The sequence below is a fragment of the Ophidiomyces ophidiicola genome (genome assembly GCF_022830035.1).
Source record: "Ophidiomyces ophidiicola strain CBS 122913 chromosome Unknown scaffold_6, whole genome shotgun sequence".
In the NCBI taxonomy this organism is placed as follows: Eukaryota; Fungi; Ascomycota; class Eurotiomycetes; order Onygenales; family Onygenaceae; genus Ophidiomyces; species Ophidiomyces ophidiicola.
In genome coordinates, this window is record NW_026054646.1 from 477,007 (window position 1) to 493,464 (window position 16,458).

General features: G+C 53.7%; 5 protein-coding genes across 5 annotated transcripts; 2 read left to right on the forward strand and 3 right to left on the reverse strand.

Annotated features, from left to right (window-relative positions):
* Nucleotides 1–237: 237 nt before the first annotated feature.
* On the reverse strand, nt 238–2,121 carry GRR1 (SCF ubiquitin ligase complex subunit; the record flags this gene model as incomplete). Its single annotated transcript, XM_049251389.1, has 3 exons — nt 238–600; nt 658–1,341; nt 1,396–2,121. 3 exons carry the CDS (start codon nt 2,119–2,121, stop codon nt 238–240), a joined length of 1,773 nt encoding a protein of 590 aa, XP_049109689.1.
* A 925-nt stretch (nt 2,122–3,046) lies between these two features.
* On the reverse strand, nt 3,047–5,033 carry LOZ57_002315 (uncharacterized protein; the record flags this gene model as incomplete). The annotated part of the gene is made up of 5 exons (XM_049251390.1): nt 3,047–3,363; nt 3,428–4,057; nt 4,111–4,557; nt 4,612–4,807; nt 4,893–5,033. The coding sequence occupies 5 exons, from the start codon at nt 5,031–5,033 to the stop codon at nt 3,047–3,049; spliced, it is 1,731 nt and encodes a 576-aa protein (XP_049109690.1).
* Nucleotides 5,034–5,583: 550 nt separating this feature from the next.
* RPL16A (60S ribosomal protein L16A) lies at nt 5,584–6,505 on the reverse strand (the record flags this gene model as incomplete). The annotated part of the gene is made up of 5 exons (XM_049251391.1): nt 5,584–5,722; nt 5,785–6,043; nt 6,103–6,156; nt 6,270–6,405; nt 6,485–6,505. 5 exons carry the CDS (start codon nt 6,503–6,505, stop codon nt 5,584–5,586), a joined length of 609 nt encoding a protein of 202 aa, XP_049109691.1.
* Nucleotides 6,506–8,712: 2,207 nt separating this feature from the next.
* On the forward strand, nt 8,713–12,582 carry LOZ57_002317 (uncharacterized protein; the record flags this gene model as incomplete). Its single annotated transcript, XM_049251392.1, has 2 exons — nt 8,713–8,800; nt 8,861–12,582. The coding sequence occupies 2 exons, from the start codon at nt 8,713–8,715 to the stop codon at nt 12,580–12,582; spliced, it is 3,810 nt and encodes a 1,269-aa protein (XP_049109692.1).
* Nucleotides 12,583–13,922: 1,340 nt separating this feature from the next.
* On the forward strand, nt 13,923–15,653 carry LOZ57_002318 (uncharacterized protein; the record flags this gene model as incomplete). Its single annotated transcript, XM_049251393.1, has 1 exon — nt 13,923–15,653. The coding sequence occupies one exon, from the start codon at nt 13,923–13,925 to the stop codon at nt 15,651–15,653; it is 1,731 nt and encodes a 576-aa protein (XP_049109693.1).
* Nucleotides 15,654–16,458: the final 805 nt, after the last annotated feature.

A 16,458-nucleotide genomic window follows, 5' to 3' on the forward strand; every position in this document is an offset into this window, starting at 1 on the left:
AGGCAAGGCAGGGTAATGATAGTGCCATATGTCGAGTTCAAAGTAGTGCTTCCGGTGTTTATATAGTGAGTCTCTGAGGCACAATTTGACATCGCTCCATCAGATATGGAACGCGTAAAGACTAAATCCTTAGATTTTTTATAGCTATGAATGAATGGCCGGCGGACGACTCTTCAAGCATCGCAAAGGCACTTTTCTGGGCCAGGTTTCGGATGAGAGAATTTTGGAGTCCACCAACTAGCTTTGCGTAGGAGGTACTGTTTCTTCGGGGCTTTCGGTATCGTCGTCATTAAGAACGGTGGCATTCATAAGGCCGGTGACTTGACCTTCTTCCTCATCAAGTTCCTCAGCATCATCAAACATCGTTCCTTCTTCCAGCTCCAATTCACGATGGTAAGCTGTTGCCGTTTGATTTAAGAAGTCTCTGAGTCGTTTAACCCCTGCACCACTAAAAACACAAAAAACTTCCCTTTGCTGTGCAGTAAATTCGGCAGGAGGTTCTCGGCAAAAAGTAGTTAGCTCTTCTCGCAGAAATGCATGAACTCCAGTCAAACTGAGGTGTGTAAGCCGAGGGCAGTGATTAAGTAACTCATGAATCCCCTAGACAACTGCTTAGTATTTTCATCACAGGGATCAAAATATTTGGGACATACATACGTCAGTAGTAAGATTAACGCAATAGCTCAAGTGCACCCGTTCCAGAGAACTGACTAATGGATGCTGGGGAATGCGTGGCTTGGCCAATGCATTGATACTTCGGTCAGTAATCGCCTGACACTTGACCAGGCCTATTCTTCGTAGTTTCGGTAGCGTTGCTAATTGCTGCACGCTCTCATCGGTCAATCTGTGGCAACAGGCTAAATCTATGTATCGGATACGGTTGCATGATTTGACAAGTTGAATAACTGCAGCGTCGCTAATATTAGAGCAGTGACCGAGGTGAACATAGTGTATGTTCCTGCCCAACCGGCAAATCGCTTGAACTGCACGGTCGGTGATGAACCTGCACTTGGCCAAAACAAGATTTCGTAATCTCGGGGCCGAATTGATGATCTTCTCAACCGCGCTATCTCCCACACTTTCACAAGCGGTTAGATCTAAGATGCGAAGGCTATCAAATACTATTCCGTCCGGCAAATTCAGGAATGCGTCATCGGTAATGCCGACGCAATGAGCAAGCCGTAGCTCTCGGAGATACCGAAGGGTCGACAGAAGGTGGGTTACAGCCGTGTTCGTTATCAGCTTACAGCCATGAAGGTCGATCTCAAGCATCGAAGGACAATTTTCAGCAAACGCTGCAATCGCTCGATCGGTGACTTGATGGACGCCGTTCAGTTTTAACTAGTATTACATTTAGTATGCCATTCTGAATCTGGAATTATCCAAAAAACTTACTCTTTTAATCTGATGGCAATTCCGAGCGAGCGATACAAGTGAGTCGTCGGTTATTTTCTCACAACCAGTCACATTCAAACCTTGGAGTCTAGGGCAATTCCGACCAACGATTAGAAGCGTATGGTCCGTGAGGCTCTTCAAGTCTGAGACATCTAGTGCTTGAAGATGACGATTCCCATCAACAAGATCAGAGACTCCAGTGTCAGTTAACAGGAGGCAGTTTGTCAACGTTAGTCTTTCAATTCTTTTACACTGGACAAACGAGATTATTGTGCCATCGTTGACCTTGGAGCTCAAGGACGAAAGATTCAGCCGTTTAACCAGATCGTAGTATGGAAAATAGCTATCCGGCGTGCTGATGGCACCGGCGACTTTCTTCAAATTCTCCCATGTATTACACGATGGTCGATGCCACAGCAAACCCACACAGTGTGATGCCCATCTCTGGCAAACCGTCATACAGTTCAGCATATCCGCAGGGGACGAAAGTTTCGCAAAAATGGCAATAAGGAGCTCAGGAGGTAGCCGAGAAATAGGCGGAAGCGTGACATCTCGGCCATCGACTCGTAGGTCCCGCAGATTTCCAACACCGACAGAGGACTGCGAATCGTTCGCCTGGATAAAGAAATCCGTATCATCGTCGACCACGCGTTCTGGGGAGGTAGATGACGAGGACTCTGAGGCGGCGCCACCAGAAAGCCGCAGGTAGCCACGCGAGCGAAACATCCTGGCAAATGGGAAGATTTCAAGGAATATCCAGCCCAAATACGTGGCGTATCCCTTTATATGGGCTTTCACAGTGTAGGACAAAGGGGATTGAGAGGTGTGGACGGAGCGAGGCAGGGCGGCGGCGGGGAGAAGGGGCTGGTGTGATGGTAACAACGACGCTTTCCGGCCAGACAACGGTCAAACTGTGTAGCTCTCCTGATGAGGCGACGGGAGGATAAAGGTAGGCGCCGACGTAGGAGGGTTCGTGAAACAGCGACGTGTGTCAAGCGCGGCTCAGGTGGCACGACCTGTGAGGTAAGAGCCTGGAGGACGATGGCTCAGTGGCGGGCGGCGGGTAGAGAGACAAGGAGGCGCATCAACAAAGGCCGTGCAACAGAGGGCAGTGTGCTGGAAGGAGAATAGCGGCTAGGCGGATGGCTGTAGATGTCGAAGGCGTTTCATATTCCAGGGAGCGCGCGGCAATGAGGAGCCGCCTGCTCCAGAACTAAGGACGGGCCGGAAGGTGGCGGGGGTACGGAGTAGTTAGGCCAGAACACGAAACAAACAGAGAGGGCAGCCGGAGCGCGTGCAGGCGTGGGCTGACAGAGCGGAAGCTGGCAAGGTAGTGGGGATGCAGCGAGAGCGAAGTGAGGGTTCTGCGATATCGAGGATGATGCGGGATGTCATGTGTGGGTTGATGTCACTCGCCACCCTAATGACCAGCAGAGGTACATGTGACGGCTGTATGTTCTTGCAGCCACGCCAGATGGACGCGAACACGCCCGCCGTGGATTCTACAGCCGTGTCGGCTCGAAGTGCCTGTTACGACGGGATAGCCAGTGAAAGCCGAGCATACATAAGTCAGCACAGAGTGTGCTAGGAACCGACAGCTTGATAACTAGCCAACAGCCGCCTCTATATACATAACTAAGCCACGCGTGTCCTATTTTACAGCATTGCGGTCCGCTCCCCTTGCCCACTCACGCAGTACGTTCTTCTTCACTTTGCCTGTGCTCGTTTTAGGCAGCTCTGAGAGAACCTCGACTTCTCTAGGGACCATAAATCGGCTGATCCCGCTGTTGAATTTTGCCCACTCGATGACTTGTTCCCCTGTCAGTGTTTTCCCGGCCTTGACTGTGATAAATGCCTTGGGCCGCTCCCCCCAATGTGAATCGGCGACGGCGACGACCCCGACTTCGAGAATATCCGGGTGGGTGGCAAGCATGGCTTCGAGCGCAACCGAAGAAATATTCTCGCCTCCTATAGGTAAGGGTACATTAGTTAGTACTATTTTTAGCGAACATATTGTAGATCATGGTCCTACCACTAATGATGATATCCTTCGCCCGATCTAAAATTTGGATAGCCCCATCTGCATGCCAGACGGCTAGATCGCCAGAGTGAAGAACTCCGCCCGCAAAGAGCTTCCGTGTCGCCTCTGGGTCATTATAGTAACCCTTGGCGCATATATTTCCGGTGAAAACAATTTCGCCAATCTCCTTACCGTTGCGCTCAACGTCAATAATTGTGCCTTCAGGCACCTCAGTCTTGATAACCCGAACTGGAAGACTTGTTACGAAACCATGGCCTTGTCGAGCCATTCTCTGATATTTATCCTTCAACGGCATTGTTTCCCATTCCGGCATATGGTAGCCTTTCGTGATGGGCCCATATGTTTCCGTAAGACCATATACGTGAACCGGATATAGATTTAAATTCGACATTTGCTCAAAAAGATGGGGGGTGGGCGGGCTAGCCGCCACAGTGACCCGCACAGGATCTGGAAGTCTCTCAGCCTCCTTAGAGCTGCAAAGTACTGTATTGACAGTGGGAGCAGCGTTAAAGTGGGTGATCTTTTCTTCCTTGAGTAGTCGCCAGATCTCGGGGTAGTCAATCTTCCGTAAGCAGTAATGAGTGCCCCGTACTGCTGTGACAGCCCAAGGGAATGTCCACCCTGAGAATCTAATCAGTGTTTTCATCCTAAAGGCGGAAGTATCAGACACGTACCCATTGCATGGAACATTGGAAGTGTCCAGAGGTAGCGACATCTCCCCTGGGCGTAATTCAAGCCGGATTCAATTACATTCGCAAGAGCCGCCAAATAGCACCCACGATGAATATACTCTACACCCTTAGGCCGCGCAGTTGTCCCGCTGGTATATGCTAGAGCAATAAGGGACTCCTCATCCTCAGCGTGTGTTTCCAGCGCATTCCACCCATGATTTCCCAGCTGCGTATCATACTTCAAGCCTTCAAGAACGGCAGCATCAAAGGGACCGCTAAGTTCTCCATCAACAGCATCGGTGTCAGTATCGATAATGACAGGAAAGTCGGGCCGAGTCTTTCGAAATTCATCCAGCAGGTGGAGGTATTCCTGATCGACGATAATAGCATCAACTTCAGAATGTTCAAAGATATAGGCAACGTCTTCCGTTTTTAAACGATAGTTTACCGCTACGGTATTCATTTAGTTAAAGGGTTTAGGCGCAAAGAGAAACAACCACCTACCGACGTTCACTGCGCCGGCAGCTGCGATTCCAAAAATCGACTCCAAGAACGCAGGCGTGTTTGGGCTGAGAATTCCAACTCTTTTATATCCATGCTTCTTGATATAATATGCTAGGCCTCTTGCCCGGTCCGCAGTCTCGATATACGACCTCCTGAGTACTTTATTGTTGGCCGTAATGTGGTAGACGGCTTGGGCCTAGATGCCGCTCGGGTCAGCCGCGGCTCAGTGTTGCGATACAATACAAATAGAGAAGGCAATTTTTAATTAAGAGTCAACGTACATCGGGCTCAATCGCCGCAGCGCGCGGCAGGAAAAATGTCGGTGAGAGCGTGTGCCGGTTAAAGTTGTGGTGGCCGTCGTCGGTGCTTTTGTGGAGCAGCTGCGCAGTCAGACTCCGCAACCGGGATACAGGGCCGGACATGTCGACAGCGACCGTTAACTGGGAAGATGCGGGAGAAAAACGAGTGTGGACTTAAAGAGGATGTGCCCGAGGGCTATTTTATACCTCTGCTAATCGCCAGGCTCTGGCTGGCTCGTCGACTCTACTCCAAGTTTCCCCGAGCATACCCCGACCCAACCTGACGATCCTCCTGCCCACTGTTTCCCCACCCCCCGTTAGCCCGAGGACTATAACCGACAGTCTCACAACGGAAATACCAAGATCAAAAATAGGCTACGTGTACCGACATGAAGTGTTTGAGTTTCTTGGAAAGATCATCTTGATTAAAAGGATTTGGAGCAATGGAGCAGTAGAGAGCTATGAAAGTAGCGTTTATCCCTAACGACGCCATAATGTAGAAATCAGTTTCTTTTTAATTTCCCAATTCCCATCACGATATTCCCTGAGTCATGAAAGGGCCTTCCCGATGGTAGAATGTGTACAAATCGTTCGGATAGCCGTCCAGTTTGCTCGTCAATGGCCACATCGCACCTAATGTTTCACCCATAAACAACAAAACCGCCGAGGTATTCTAGTAACCATAAGAAGCCAGCTGTTCCTTTGTCTTTTGATCCACAGTAGCGGATCTCTGGGACTGAGCGAGTTGCTTGCGCACAGCTCTCTTGCGTTCGTAGTATGCCGAGCTCTTGACCTTTCTCCGGTCCTCGAGTCTATAGAAAAATAAATTATCAGCAAAGTTGAACCAGTTATGAATCGCCTGTATCCAACTAACCTGGCAACAACATCCTGGTACTTCCATCCAACCTCGTGGCTCAGACGACCAACAGTGCAGTACTTTCGGCCGGGCTTGAGTCTAAGGATTCGGAGAGCTTGAGGGACAACAACTCTCTTCTTCTTGTCATATGGTGGTGGAACACCCTCGAACACCTTCAATCTTTCCATAGCAGCAGCGCCACGGGCAGTCTTGTGTGGGATCATGCCTCGGACGGTCTTGTAGAAAATCCGGGATGGGGCGCGGAAGTGGAAAGGACCTGCCATCCATGTTTAGTGAAATTGTATTTTCTTCGCTTCAGAATTCGCTGAATCTCACCTCCTCGGGTTGGGTTGAAACGAGTGATCTTGCGGAGGTAGGCATGGTACTTTACTATAATTCCGATTTGAGTCAGTCGAAATGTTTCCCCAATTGCATTTTCATTCGATAATCTCTTGATTCCAATAAAAAATCGTAAACTGCACAGAGAAAAGGGTAGGTCGTACGCTTGGCACGGAAGAATTCGCCAGAGATATTGAGAGCCTCGCAGCGCACAACGACGATTTTTTGGCCGTTGAGGAGCTGCTTCGCAACGGTACTTGCGAGGCGACCAAGGAGATGTCCCTTGCCGTCAATGACGACCTATAACGCCGGCAACACTTATTAGCAATCGCGTGGAAGATGGTAGGCAAGCAAATCGCTGTCGCAATATAACACGCACCACAGGCTCGAAAGTGGACATCCTGCACAGTCACCGATTCACGAGGCAAATATCCAGGATAGAGAGCTCTGCTCTAGGAGGCACCGTGTGCTGTGGGTTGTCGAAGGTGGTTGTCGTGGTTGTCGTTCGGCCTACGAAGTCGGATCGTCTCCGTAGCTTAAGCGAGGGCGCGTTTGTGTGTGCATTAGGCTCGGCCAGCCCTAAGTGGTCCAATCAGCGAGCGATGGTCACGTGGTAATTTTATTAGTCATCACATTTCGAAATAGATTGCGCCTCCCTCCATATCGATAACACCCCAGCTTTGAGGTTCTTCTCAAGATTGCATGACAGTTAAACGCTTGACGCTGGCATAAAAAGGATGCTAGGGATATCATACTGGGCCATGCTCCTCCAAATTGCACACAACTCCTAGACACCATGTTCTCCACTCAGGTCGATTCTTCAACAATACCGAGTACCAAGCGAACAACATCAGAGAACATTGCTAAAGGCGAATAAGACTTCTTCCTGATACCAGATACAACTGAAATATCGGGCGGCGCCGTATAGAGGAGCCATTGAAATATCTCTACCATTTCTTTGGAGACCAAAGGATTATCGACCTCAACAATGAAATTAAAATTAAAAACGTCACTTTAACCAGAGTCCATGGGGTTCAAAGTACTGTTGAAGCTTAAACTCTATAATTGTTATAGAAACTAGAAATTTTGGGACTTGAAAAGGGCAGAACAGTCATAAGATACTTCTATCCAGGCGAGAAATCGAATATTTGGGGAGTGCAGCTTCAACTCCTCAATTGCTATCTGCCTCTAGTTCCTCTCTGAGCCTTTGCTTTTTAGCTGGTTGATTCTGCTTCTGACTACGCTTGAATATGGTGTAAGTACTCCGTATTGGCATCCCGTTAAACAGTTAACAAAAGCAGAATGGGATATAATTGTTATTATTATTGCTCTCATCGTTACTAGCAGCTAAAGTATTCGAGAATCATGGGTTATGTAGAAAGCAACAGCAGCCATTTGGAGGTCTCTGCCATGAGATACTTTTCAAAGTCCCCGTTGGTTCGTGACTGCTTGACATCGTACCTCTTAAGACTTATAACTACAAGATGATTAGTCATATGTGTGATTAAGGTTCCGGCTAGCCGCGAAAAGAACGGACGTGCAGTCGAGAATCCTAACGGCGACGACAGACGCTTGGTGGAGTGATTTTGATATCAACTGCCTTACATGACACTCTTGAATGATATTCATGATGCTAAATCGCTTGTGCAGCAAACAAAGAAACCCTTGTATTGCCGACCGAGCTTGAAGCTCGAGGGTGCTTCGCGTTGGGACCTTGCGGCTTTTTACCTCTGCAAACAAGGCCTCACACCGGGTAGAGGATGGGAAAATCTTCGTCTTTTTTGCCGATGCCACGCCCTGAAACATCCAATCTGCATTTCCAATAGTTACTGAAACCCAAAACAGGATACTACAACAGCTCTTTGTGTTCCCATCTTATGAGATGTGATGTGCCGCGGTATTCTCTTTGGCTCACTTAATTGAGAGATTTTCCTCTTTTTTTTTTTCTATTTCCGACCGTGCCGTCCAGTCGTTTCAAATATTTCTCGTCTTGAGGTGATCATCGGACCTCCTTGCGTGCAGAGTTTTTTTCCCTGTGTCAACAGCGTTAACCCAAGAAAGTAATCGTGGGTCCGGATGGGTGCTGTTTTCTAGGTGTTTTCTTTTTTTGGGTATATCAATAATGCATTGCAGCCGGCATGAATCGGGCTCTTCGGAGTTTCGATTCCCGCTCAAGACGACCCGCCTGTTGTTCCTTGAAAGCGAGGGATACCCATTAAGTTTATCTGTGAGCATCCTATATAGCGACTCAATCCCTTTGGTAAATGACATTAGCCGAATGCTCACCGGGGCATGCCCTGTCTGTGTCGGCCGCTCATACTTGATATAGCTTTTTAATTGGATAACAACGGCCCTGAGGAAAATACCGCAGCGTGAATGTGGACCTGTATTCCCATATTGTTATGTTTTACTACGGATGCTTTGGGGCTGCGAAGCTGGCGGAAAGATGCAAGGGTACCGACATACCATTTCACCCATGCTCATCCTCTGGGTATATATCCGTGGGTCTATTCTCGGTCAACGGATCCTCTTGACCAAGCACCGGACTTTTTATTCTGGCTTGAATTACTCCTTGTTGATTGCTTGCTACTGCTGTTGCTATGCAACATGCAGCCCAGTCGGCAGCCAAACCCGCTGGCTTGGCTATGCCTAGCATTGGCTGTTCTCCCTTCTGATGTCTTAGCTGCTCCACGGGGTAGTTATTCCCATATGTCCATCGCTCAATGATATCTGTTAGGTACTGATGTTCCCCTAGCCCAAAATCCGTCGATCCCATGGCCATCATGGAATTCAACAAACACTCCTGTTGTTGCCCCCCATCCAGATGTTCCCATTGCCCCGGTTCCAAATCCGCAGCCGGAGAGCTTTTCCACCCTTTCTATTCCACAGCCAGAGACGACACCTGGTCTCCCAGTTCAATCATTCTTGACACATCCGGTTGTTCCCGAGGGTTCAATTCCTGCCACCCAGCCTTCCATAGTTTGGAATACTATGTTAACCGTCTCTGTTCCAATACCTTCCAACACCCAGCAAACTCCACCAGCAGTCCCAAGTGACTCAACACCAATTGGTCAATCATCTGTTGCTGGAAATACAGTCTCGAGCATTCCGATTCCTGTGTCATCCAACACTGAACACAACCCTGCAGCTTCAACAGCATGGCAGCCCCCGGTAGTCCCTAGTGGTTCGCAGTCTACCGGTCTACCTTCCACTGCCGAGACTAGCATATCCTCGATTTTGGCGCCTGTATCCTCTGCAACATCCACGGTATGGCAACCTTCAGTTGTTCCGAGTGCCTCGATATCTACCAGCCAGGATTCTGTTGTCGGAAGTAGCACGTCAGTAGTAGTTCCCGATGTTTCACTTTCTGGAACCCAACAAATCTCCGCGATCCTCACGGCATCGCAGCCACCTGTTGTCTCCGGTGTCTCAACATCCATGAGTCAAGTGTCTGTTATTGACAATACGATCTCATCCGTTCCAGTGCCTGAGTCTTCCAGCGTCCAACAGGGCTCTACGACTACTACGGATTTACCACCACTGATCATTCCGGTTCCAAGCAACTCCGCTACGTCGCCTCCGGTCGAAACCACTCCTACGACGAAGCCAAATCCACCGCCGGAAGAAGCTCCCACACCTTCAACTGCTGCGTTGGTCTCCACCATTCCCTCAACAAGTGGTCAATTGTCCTCTGCCCAAAGCAGCACTCCCGCGAACTCCGTGATTCCAGACACGGTTTCCAATACACCAAGTGGAAGCGTGGATCCGAAGGCGCAAATCACAACCGCACCGCAGCAGACCGCTCAGGAAACTACCAGTGCTGTCAGCTCCACGTCAAGCGATATTATCCCAGTGGTTGTGCCCATCCCGGTTCCCGTGCCAAATCCATCGACACCCCCTTCACCACCACCACCGCCGCCTCCACCGCCGCCGCCGCCGCCACCACCTCAGCAGGATAATAAAGGGGGAGATAAAGGAGGCCCTCCTATTATTATCCCACCTCCAATTCCTCCCATTAATCCGCCAAAGATTGAGCCTCCGAAGATCAATCCACCTCCTATCATTCCCCCTATTATCCCTCCACCTCTTCCGCCTATAATTAACCCGCCGAAGATCGACCCCCCAAAAATCGAACCGCCAAATATCCACCCGCCTCCGATTTTCCCCCCAATTATCCCTCCGCCGATCCCTCCGCCAGTACTTCCTCCGGTACCTCCTGTAGTTCTGCCACCGATTCCGCCGCCAGTTCTTCCGCCGGTCCCTCCTCCAGTCCCTCCTCCAGTACCTCCTCCGGTACCTCCCCCAGTTCTTCCGCCTGTGCCTCCGCCAGTGCCTCCTCCGGTACCCCCTCCTGTACCTCCGCCAGTTCTTCCACCAGTTCCCCCGCCGGTTCCTCCGCCAGTTCCTCCCCCAACCCCCCCAGAGGTCAAACCCCCAGAGGTTGACCCTCCAATCAAGCCTCCTCCACCTGAAGTCAACCCGACGCCGCCTCCGGTTAGCCCTCCCGAAGATGCCAAGCCAAGTCCATCTCCCAGTGATCCCATGCCTCCGCCCACGCCTCCGCCCGGCGCCCCTCCGGTGGTCCCTACGGAAGACACGCAGCCCACGCCGACACCCGTGATGAGCTCTACCACGACATCCAGCAGTTCGTCGTCGTCGTCGTCGTCATCGTCTTCCTCCTCCTCTGCAACGGTTTGTCCCTCGGGTCTACCCCAAGTGCCCGAAAGGAAAAGGAAAGGAGGCTGTCCTGGTCCTCGCAAGCTGTGTAGCCCGTCGTGCGCTGCCTGCGTGTCCAATGAGGTTACACAGCCTCCTGGTCTCACAAAGCGTGAGGTTGAGTTCTTCGGCAATCTGTCTATGTCTGGTGATGGTTCTGCGCTCCATGGGCTCAAAAAGCGGACGATGAAAACCCCCGCGGATTATGGAAATAATCTGAACCGTTTCTTCTACCATGAGCTTCAAGCCGGTCCGAAAGTTGTTAAGGGGTTCTGGATTCCCCCCGGCGCTCCTAAGTCGCACAACCAGCCCTCGATCGTTACGGCCCCCCTTGGGAATAAGAATTTCAACGTTGGCCTTGTCAATCTTCGCGGGTGCTCTTCTGTTCTTGTTGCGTCGCGAGCCGGCATATGGTGGGCTCATTTCTGGGAAACCCCTGGGTTCAGACACGAGACGCTGATGTCTGGATATCAATACGTGGAATCGCTGTTCAAGACGTTCGTGCTTGATGTCTTTGACGGCGGCTGCGAGTACCGCATGGTCGGTCCCAACAACGTGGTTGGCACACGGAACGTGAAGGGTATTCGATGCTTCATGGGCCCGGATGCGGAGCAGAAGTGGTTTGACGCGGAAAACGCTCCGGTGGCGTTCATATTCACACCCGAGCACCACGCCGCGGCAGGGCAACCGCTGTACGGGCCGGAAGTCGAGAAGATCAAAGACAAGCTCCGCTCGATCCTCGGCGGCGGCCTGTCGGTCACGACGATCACGCACAAGACCACGTCGCGGCTGGACGACGACGGCGAGCCGCCGCCGCTCGCGCCCGGCGTGTACGTGCCGCACGGCAAGGCGCTGTTCCAGTACGACCCGCGCGAGCAGGAACGCGACTGCCGCTGGCACGCGGGCTCCAAGCTGTACGCGGAGGAGAGGGCCGAGCCGTTCCACGCGGCGCTGTGGCCGGCCACGCCGGCGCAGCTGCAGGAGCCGGCGCCGCGCAAGCGCGGCGAGCCGTCGCTCGATGGGCTCCCGGAGTCGTGCACGCAGCCCATGACGCCGCAGTCCTCGACGACGGCGGCGGTGGAGTCGTCGAGTGCGGCAGCCACGCCGACGGCGCCGCTGCTGCGTGGGCTGCCTACGCCTGACTTGCCTAAACCGGAGGATCCGAAGGAAGAGCCGAAGAAGGGGGCGCCTGAGAAAGATGATGCACCTAAGGAGGAGCCTAAGAAGGAGGAACCTAAGAAAGAAGACCCTCCTAAAGAGGAGCCTAAAAAAGAAGATCCGCCCAAAGAAGAACCTAGAAAGGACGAGCCACCTAAGGACGAACCCAAGAAAGACGACCCGCCAAAAGAAGAACCGAAAAAAGAAGACCCGCCCAAAGAAGAACCTAAGAAGGACGAGCCTCCTAAGGACGAACCGAAAAAAGACGACCCGCCCAAAGAAGAACCTAAGAAGGACGACCACATCGACGTGGACAAGGAGCCGACGGTGCGGTGCCAGATCCGGCTGGGGGGGACGGAGTACGCGCTGGCGGTGCTGCAGGACGTGGCGAACTGGGGCGGCGACGGGGTGAAGCTGCACGGGGAGCTGGACAAGGCGTGCGGCAAGGTGAGCGCGTGGTCGTACAAGGCCGGCGAGCGGGCGACGTTCGTGCTGCCGCTGGGGTCGACGGAGCGGTGCGTGGCGCGCGCGGTGCTGGCGGCGGGCGGGCCGCGGCTGCTGGCGTGCGAGAAGGTGAAGAGGCCCGGGTTGCCGATGGGGTAGTGGTGGGAGAGCGAGTGAGTGTGTGTTTTGGGGGGGATGATGGTAGAGGTGCGAGTGTATGGAGTAGTGGTTGATATGTGATCTGAAGAAGGCTGAGATGTATCCAATAGTAGTTACTAACTACATAACTAGTAGTGAACTAGCTAGTTCTTCGACAACACGGAACGCTTGCATCTTGAAAAAAGGAAATATATGCTATTGGCAACGAATGTCGTGGACGTTTCATTCGCAGGCAGCAGCCAGGTTTTTGGGGGTGTTTGGTGGTTCTTTTCAGACCAGGCCGGGGAGAGATGGACCGGAGTTGTGACAGACGTATGCAGTTGAAGCTCAACGACAGGCAGGGCAGGGTCTACTGATATTCATGACGTAGCCAGCCCGTCAAACAAAGGAAGAATAAGATTGCTTTGTTTTTTATGATTTAGCGGATACGGGCAGAGTCCAATCAGCCATGCCAATCGACGGGGGCGGCGCCCTATTTGTGACGGGGCGGGGGGGCCAGGCTGCAGCGTGAGGTGCGGGCGCGAAGAGGGAGCAGGTCAGTGGTGGGATAGTTAGGCTCGGCGGGCGCGGGCAAGTCAGGCGGGACGGCGGGAGTCCAAGCTCGGAGTTAGTTAGTTAGTTAGTAGCAGAGTGATGACAGCACGGGCGGGAGCCGTGGCTGGCCGAGGGGCGAGGAAATAAGGAAAGAAGGGCAACTAACTAGGGCAGCGAGGGAGAGAACGGGCTGCGTGGTGGGTGTGGCTGTACCACTCCCCGCGTGAGACGGCCAGCACGGCAGGGCGCCCCGCTACTGCCACGCACCGGCGCGAGCAGGACGAGAGAGAGGAGCAGAGTACGGAGTACGGAGTAGCTACTAACTACCACTCACAGACAGACAATACTATATAAGACTAGCAGCCCTGCCCTGCCCTGCCTGCGCCGTCTCACCGCCAGCGCACCACCCCTCGCACGCCCGGGCAGCGAATCACCGCCCGCCGCTGCTCATCCGGCCGTCTTGTCGCCATCCCTGCCGTGGCGATTAGTTCGTTACTGGCTGACTAGTTAACTAGTTGGTGGTGGTGGGCTTACTAGTTAGTTAGTTAGTAACTAACCAGTCTGCTATTAGTTAACCGCCCGTTCTCTGCCTGACAGCCTCCGACATCAACCACCTCACCTCACCTCACCTCATCGCTCCTCTCGTCCGCCCGGCCACCCCAACTCTGAACCCGCTTCTCGTCCTCGCTGCCTGCCCGCCGACGATGGATTATTGTTGCTGTCGCTGCTGCTACTGAACCTCCTCGAAGCGCCCGTCTTGCCTGACCACCACCTCCTCCTCCATCTGCACCGCCCTCTCCCGCACCATGCTGTCGTCGTCGACCCCCGACGTCGACCCCTACGCCACTCTCCATGTCGCCAAAGACGCCTCGCTCGCCCAGATCAAGGCCTCCTACCGCAAGCTCGTCCTCAAGTGCCACCCCGACAAGGTCAAGGACGAGTCGCTGCACCCCCGCGCCCGCGACGAGTTCCAGCGCGTGCAGGAGGCCTACGAGCTGCTGACCGACGACGCTCGCCGTGCCGCCTACGACCGCAAGCTGCGCACGCCCACTGACCCCAAGAAGGACTCCGACCGGCCCTGCCCGTCCACGCCCTTCTTCACCTCGCGAGCCTCGCCCGACAAATCCTACTACGACGACGACGACGACGACGACGAGCCCCCGCGCTTCTACACCCACCCGGGATCCGACCGCATCTACGAAGAAATGCGGCCCAAGGGCTGGCAGTACGACGACTACGACTTCGAGCCCCAGCCCGCCCCCAAGGAGCCCGAGGAACGCCGGAAGAAGACCAGCACCGGCTCGACCAAGCACCGCTCCGCCGCCGACGCCCCCAAGCCCACGCGCGAACACAGCCGCAAGACCTCGTCCCGCGCGAAGAACCGCGACAAGGAGCGCCGCCGGGAGTACTCCGACAAGTACGCCGAGGACTACGCGTCCGAGTCCGACTACGAGCCGCGCTATACCCGCCAGCACACCCGCCGCCACTACTCGGAGTATGCAGAGCCCAAGCCCAAGCCGCCGAAGCCCGCCGCTCGATACGAGTCGCCGCCGCCGCCCCCGTCGCCCGTCCGGGACTGGGAGTCGGCCTCCAAGCACGACTATTGGCAGGACAACGCGCGCGAGTACATCAACCGCGCCCGCGGCGGCAGTACCGCTGCTCCCGAGCCTCGACCGCGCATGCCGCCACGCTCGACCACCAGCAAGTTCGAGCCGTGCTGCGGCACCGGCTCCTGCAGACACACGCCGCGGACCCATCACACCTCCCCCCCGCCGCCGCCGTCGCCGCCGCGGGAAGCTCCCGAGCCTACTCCCGCCTACAAAACCTCCAAGGCACGCTTCTTCCCTGGCCTGAAGATCCGCACCGCCGTGCCGCCCAAAATACGCATCCCCCCGCCCAAACGCTCAACCACCATGTACGAAACCCGTCCCTCGGGCCACAGCCGCCGTGACAGCTCGCCTGTGCGCCGCTCCGACGGCTTCCCGCCCTCCTTCACCCGCAACCGCACCGAACCCATCATCCCCAAGGCCAGCAGCAAGCTCTACGACTCGGGCTACTCGAGCTCCACCAGCCCCGCCACGCCCGAGGCCTTCCACCACAACAACAGCCACCACGGCCACCATCACCACTCCGCCTCTACCTCCTCCGCCTCCACCAAGGCGCGCTTCATCATCATCGAAGACGCCCACGACTACCGCCGCGGCGACCCCACGCTGGCCACACCGCTGCCGCAGCGCCGCGCCTCCACCGCCTCCACCAGCAACCCCAAGCCGTTCATCATGCAGCCGCGCCACCCGCCGCCAGCCGCTGCCACCGCCGCCGCCGCCAGCAGCGCCCGCCGCGCGCGCTCGCGCGACTTCCACTTCCCCACCATGCGCACGAGCAGCACCGCCGCGGGCTATTTCAAGGACGACCATCCGTCCGTGTACAAGGAGATGCGGCCGCACGCGCGCCCGTCGCCGCGCATGTCTCCCAGTGAATATGCGAATATTCCCGAGATGGTGCCGCGCGGCTATAAGCCCACGAGCGCTTATTAGACAACCTTTCGCACGATGTCTTTTTTGCCCAGCATATTTCTCTTCTTCTCTTGCTGTCTATGAGATTCATTTTCGTTCTCTCTCTCTCTCTCTCTCTCTCTTTTTTGCTGGGGCTTTTTCGCGGGATTTCAAGTTTTCTCGGAATCTTGATCAAACCTACCTCTCGCGAGATATTCACGGCTTTATCTTCTTTTTTTCCTTTTGGCGTTTGTTCGCTTCTTTTTCTTTTCTCTGGCATATCCGACGTTTTCATGACGTCACCCAGGGGGGAGAAAAGGGGGGGAGGGAAGACAACTTTGCTTTTTTTTTTTCACGCCTCTTCCCCCTTTCCCTCCCGCTGAGCGCAACGCAGAAAATTCTCTTCACTCGAGACAAAGCTCTATTCACGGGTTTTCTTTCTTTCTTTTTTTTTTTTTTTTGGTAGTGTTTTTTGGCGGGTTTTTGCTACCCTTCAAACTTCACTTGCTGCTGTTTTGCACTACTTCTGCCCTGGCTTCTCAGGCAGGGCAGAAAGACACATACATACATACACAACTACGTCGATGGGGCGTTCTCGAAGACAAAAAAACAACGCCTCCACTGAAACGAAATCATCGCTACTACTTCTTCGTCTGAGAGACGCCTCAGTTATCGGCTCTTTTTCTTTTCTCCTTCTTCATCTCTTATTTCAACGGCATACACTACTCTGTTGAGACACGTCTCTTATGAAAGCACTTCTCCGCCCATATCTTATATCGAGTCCCCTTTTTTTTTTGATTATTGCACTTCAAGCTGCCCCTCTTTTTTTTGAGAAAAAGGGGGGTGG